The sequence below is a fragment of the Pundamilia nyererei genome, unplaced genomic scaffold (assembly GCF_000239375.1).
Source record: "Pundamilia nyererei isolate P.nyererei 1_Seehausen unplaced genomic scaffold, PunNye1.0 scaffold00209, whole genome shotgun sequence".
Lineage (NCBI taxonomy): Eukaryota > Metazoa > Chordata > Actinopteri > Cichliformes > Cichlidae > Pundamilia > Pundamilia nyererei.
The window spans coordinates 22,981-28,808 of record NW_005187610.1 but is presented as its reverse complement, the minus strand read 5'-3'; the positions used below and the strand labels follow the sequence as shown (position 1 = coordinate 28,808).

The window sequence follows — 5,828 nt, the reverse complement described above, 5'->3', positions numbered from 1 at the left end:
TGGGGAATCAGCTGTGTTTTGCTGCCCATTTTATGTCTAATCTGGCGCAAACCGGCGAGCCAGTTCCTGAATCAGTCACATGGTACGGACTGCCCACGAGGCCTCGAACATCACTGTATACGTAATCAAAGCAAGCCTCACAAAAACTCCCCCGAGATTACTCGACTCACGCTTCAAAGCTTCGACACACAGGACACATCACCATCGGTCACTTACTATAGAAATCTCTGCATTGAATCATACTTGTTATTAATCTCTGACTATCTTCCACAGCATGTTTCTTCCTGTTAAAAGGCTGCAGTTCATAAACAAAAGTATCACCTGCCATGCCTGAACATAGGTGCTGGTATGGCACAGTGAATGAATCTTGACTCTTTGAATTTTGATATTTTTTACCCCTCAAATGAAGGTTAGCTAAATATTAATATAATATTTTCAAGGTCTAGTTGAATCATGGGCTCATTAGCTTGTGCAATTTACAATTCTAAAGCCTGGTTTGTGGTTCAGTATGAGAACAGACACTTCAAGCATAAAATGTAGAGCTGTTCCTTTCAGAGTTAATTCGCCGACGTCCTATTTTCACAACTACGCTAACGTCATGTACATTTTCCTCCACAAGTTTTCAGTCAGACTATATCCATGTCTAAATGTGTTAATTAGCCATATCATTATGACGATATTACATATGAAACAGTGCAGTCTGGTTCCACTAATACTAGCAAAAACTGAAATCATTTTCCCCCTCTGGGTCTCATGGGCTTTTTGGGCAGACAAGATTTACTGTTTGCATTGGATATTCTTTCTGTTTGCTCGTTGTAGGAACAAGCAGCGGTTTGGAGCTGAAAACATTACCACTTCATATGTACATTATATATGCAGGCTTTATGATTTCTTGGGAACCATCAGTGTTAACATGTTATTTTAATTGACTGCAATAATTATGTTGCCTTAAGATAACAAAAAGAAAGTCTTACAATGTTGAACTAGTCAGTTTTGTTCTTAATTGGTAGTAGTTTCATTGACATGTAACAGTTGCTTCCTCTTGGAACTGCTGCACTCGTGGATGCATTAAAGACAATTAAAGAGAGCTCTGTGTGGGTCTGCTCTTGACAGTACTTGACATCATTTTTGCACTTTTGGCCCTTTTGAGCAAATACAGTACCAAAACCCCTTACTCAGTTGCATTATGTCTCTCAGCAGTAGTAGAAACTAAAGCAGAGCCCAACTTAAACTATAGTGTCCATATACACCATCTGTGAAACACAAACACTTAAACCCCAAGTGAGTGTTCCTTCTCTTCAGCTGCAACTTTGATTGGCAGATTCAATTCAGTTTAATTTTAGTTATCTAGCTCCAAATCACAACACTCGCCTCGAGGTGTTATATATAACTACAATGAGCTAACCCTGAACAAGAACTTTGCAACAGTGGGAAGGAAAAACTCCCTTTTCCTTTTAACAGGTAGAAACCTGTCAGAATCAGGCTCAGGGAGGGGAAGACATCTGCACTGACCGCTTTGTTGAGCAAGAAAGGACAAATTAAATACACAGTGAAGGAGGGCCAGAGATTAATAATGATGATTAAATGCAAAGTGGCATGTAAGCACAGAGAGAGTGAAAAAAGTGTAGTGAAGAAGAAACCATCAGTACATCATGGGAAGCCCCAAACACTCTAGGTCTATTGAAGTGTAACTAAAAAGGAAAGTTTTACGCATAGATTTCCACCTAAATGCTACTTTGTCATAAGACCACTATAATGAGCAAAAAGGTCACAGGTTGCAAAAATATATAGAGTCTGGTACATAAATAAAAAGTCAGATATAATTATCCACATGTATTTTGATTTATTTTATTGAGTCTAAAATACTGAGTCTATATAAGCCAATTCTATAATGTGCCAAATTTATATTGCAGGAAGCAGAACATATACCTTTGTTCAGACGTGGTTTGGTTTGGTTTGGTAAAAAAACTGGACCAAAGACCATATGTTCTGTGTGGCAAATTAATAGAAAAATTACATTCAGTTACAAAGAGTAACAATTAACAATTCACAAAATGATCTTAGTAAGCAAGTAGGTTCATTGTACCCTTGTTGTCAAACACTTAATGTGTTACTTGCTTCGTTGCAGGTCTCTCATGCCCTTTGGATTATCCTGTAATTGACAGAAAGGAGAATGAGTGATCTAATCATTAAAAAATATCCCTGATAATTGTGTTTCTTAAGGAGTGTAATAGATCAGAGATGGCCATGATAATGGGGGCTTACAGGGAATATCTCTTCCGTCTGCTTAAAGCGTGAAGAAGCCTTCTCTAGAAAGAATGCCCAAAATATAAATGCGAATTAGTAGTCAGATATATTTAATGCATTTTGTTATATCGTATAAATCTTTATTTATATATAGAATTTGTGGCTGATGCACGCACACGCACACACGCACACACACACACACTTAATAACAATTTAAAATTCAAAGGAATATTAGTTGCCTTACTGCGCAGTATCTTTCTTGCCAATACAGCCAAGCCCACTAGAAGCAGGAGAGACGAACACCCCACTATAGACTCCAACATGTAACTAGGAAGCAGGCACAAAGCAGACTGAGCAGACAATCCACCTTCGACATCCATTAAAGTGAAAATAAAGAAGTGCTGACTTTTACCGGTAACGGTTCCAGGGCTGACTCGGAGTAGGTGGGGATGTCACGGGCTCTGTTTTTGAAGGTAAAGATATTGTAGCGCTAAAAAAATACTGTAACAACTCTGTAAATATGCTGTGATAGGTAAAGAGTGTTTCCAGCATCCTAACATCAATATTGTTCATAGGTGACTTTTAATAATCGATACCCTGAACAAGTAGAGACTGGAGAGCCTCTGCCATCTGTCACAAACACATATTGATCTTTAAAGCTGCTTCTTCCCATTTCAGCAGCTACAAGGTGACATGGAGAAAATGCCAAGCAATCACAAAAAAACTACAATGCATGATTTAAAATGCTAATAGGTTATGCAAATGATAAGCTGCAATCATTTATTTGTCTTGGAAATGTTGCTATTACTCTAACCTAAGAACACAGAGATGGTAAATATGCCTGTATTAGCTTGTAAGGACTGTGAAACATGGGAAGGGTCTTAGTTTGTTTTCTTTCACTTAAAATAATGTTGTCTATGACACAAAATGGCATTATGTTTGTTAAAATCATTTGCAACCGATGATACACAATAATGACACAATCTCAGACTATGTCTGTTCAGCATTTTAGCAATTTTTGGTTCGTTCTACAGTTACAGGTCAATTTCATGTCAACGAGCTTTATCAGCCAAACATTCATTTCAGGCAATGATAAATATCATAGTTGTTTTTAATTAATTTTTTAAAAATCAACCGTTTCCATCATTTATTTTTTCCTGGGCATTTGGCTACATGTCAAGTTTTGCTATTCAAATTAACACTAGGCTGCATTTAGAGGTGACATGTTAGCGAGGGCCTAAAACTAAAGAATTGTCAATTGTGTTACCTGTCACCCAGTTTTCCTTGATAACACATTCTATCATGATTTAGACTTAGTCTAATTAATGCACCACATGTTGATTTTGAGAGAAGCACTTAATATTTAAAGAAACAGAGAGAGAAAATAGCAATGTTTTTATCTGAATACAGGTTTCTCTTTTCCTCTTAGTGCATGCCGTCAGCAGTGTTGCTCTTTGTATTTCTTTTACAGCCAACTGTGTTACATGTGATTTTGTGTCATAAATCTTTTAGATGTTGGCTGAATAACAATAAAACTATACGGGGTGCATTTCTAGAGAGGGAAGTCTAGAGTTAGTCAACATAAGGATGTTGAATAACTCTAGACTCCCTGTGATGAAAAAAAAATCATCCTTGATGATATCAGCACACAGAAAATCCATAATGAAGTTTAATTATCACAGTTTCGAATCAGTTAGACAGCAAAGCTCAAAAGTGTAATTTGTTATGTTTTTTATGTCTAAAATATGAAAGGCTCTTTATCAACTTACTAGTAGAGCCGTGTGGTCTGACCTGAACCTGTACGGCTACTTGCTGCTGCCCTGCAGAACATAAATACCAGTCAGCATCTCTCATCTGCAGCTTCTTTAAGGTTACAGTGAAAGCCCCAGTTCTGTCATCGCTGATGGTCACTGAAGTATCTTCGTAACTCGCTTCAGAACCTGTCGACAGACAGGAGCTTGGGTCTCCGCTCCGACACCACTTCTTCTCACTTAGTCTGTTGACAGGCAGTCACAGGAGAGTCAGTGAATGCTCACTGTCCACCAGCGTTTGATACCAATGAAAGTTTCTGGACAAATTCCCACATTTACTTAAGTGTGATCAGTGCTTCTTTAAGGACAGTTCTAAGGTTTTAAAGGATAAAATGTGGATAAAATCCTCTGAAGGAAAACCAAATACCTGAATCTCTGAGTGTAAAGGCATTGAACCGTGAGACTACTTCCTTCTTCCCCACTCACCATGCTGTTCACAACTGACACACCTGCAGAGATCATGAAAATGCAACAAACTTCTTTAAAACTGTGGGCTAATAAATGTTTATCATCTCAAAATTTCTCCATTACTCACCATGAAACACTTTCACTTCAGTGTAGGCCACGTCATCAGCCCTTGATGCTAATTCCACACCACACGAGTACCACCCAGAGTCCGTCTCTTTCAGGTCGTTTATGGTTACTGTGAACATCAACCGGGCCGGGTCGTCAAAAATGCTCACTTTGTCTTTACTTGGCTTGGCCGAGGAGGTCTCGTCAGTTCGGGCCAGGATCTCGCAGAAAATTCTCGTCCCCCCATGACACCAGTATTTGACATGGTCAGCATAGTGAGAACCATATCGACATTGGACAGTGAGGGATCCACCCTCCGGGCCAATAAACTCCTTCTGAGTGGTCACCCAGCAGAGAACAGCTGACAAGAAGTGGAAATCATTAAATGTTAAACACCAATTTGAAATGAAACTTTTAGTCATGACACAACTTTAACAGAGCAGTTGCTCACATCGGACACCTGTTATCTATAAATAAAAGGTGTGGCCATTGGCAATACTTGCACCATATTAACCTGCTTCAGTTTCCTTTGTTACAAAGCACAGTTTCCTGCTTTAGTCTAAGGAGCTTGGAAAGAAAAGCGTCTGGACTTATTTAAGTTGCCTGAAGATGTTTCACCTCTCATCCGAGAAGCTTTTTCAGTTCTAAGGGTCAATGGTGGAGAGTCCCAGATTTAAACCCAGTGGGAGTTACCCCTCAAAGAGGGACAAAGGACCCCCTGATGATCCTCTACCTAATCTGAAAACAGCTTGAAAATCTTTTTTGTCTGACTTCTCTAATCAAATGCACACAGTCACAGTGAATACCTGGGATCCATGGTATCAGGCTGAGCGTGAGAATAAAGAGTCGCTGCATGTTCCCTCTTCAAGTTTGACGCTTAACAAGTGTTCTGTGTTGTGCAAACACAGACTCCAGATTCCCCATATATAAAATTTCCCTTTGTCATGTGACCACTGGGCAGATACAGATGTTAACTACATAAATGCCAGATTGTAATGACACTGTAATGAACACTTCTTTAGATTTGAATCAGAATTTGATGAACGTTGTGTTGATGTTCTGCTGATTATTTTAACAGCTTTTCTCTGATTTTTATGAAATCTTTGACTTTGTTTGTTTATAATGTTTATAATGTCTCTTTATGATATGTCTAATGATAAGCAGCAATGCTTTTATAAAGATGTAACTCTGGTGTCTCCAAAAGTTGATTCTGTTCATCTGGACGTAGCGTTTTGTGGGAGAAACGTTTCGTCACTC

At 38.7% G+C, this 5,828-nt stretch overlaps 1 protein-coding gene across 1 annotated transcript; it reads right to left on the bottom strand.

Annotated features, from left to right (window-relative positions):
* Positions 1-1,833: 1,833 nt before the first annotated feature.
* LOC102207923 (CMRF35-like molecule 7) lies at positions 1,834-5,455 on the bottom strand. Its single transcript, XM_005747942.1, has 9 exons — positions 5,378-5,455; positions 4,594-4,932; positions 4,426-4,507; positions 4,017-4,243; positions 2,660-2,708; positions 2,492-2,574; positions 2,266-2,309; positions 2,087-2,152; positions 1,834-1,989 (listed from the first exon to the last, which is right to left on the bottom strand). Exons 1-8 carry the CDS (start codon positions 5,424-5,426, stop codon positions 2,111-2,113), a joined length of 915 nt encoding a protein of 304 aa, XP_005747999.1. The 5' UTR covers positions 5,427-5,455; the 3' UTR covers positions 1,834-1,989; positions 2,087-2,110.
* Between the last annotated feature and the right edge of the window lie 373 nt (positions 5,456-5,828).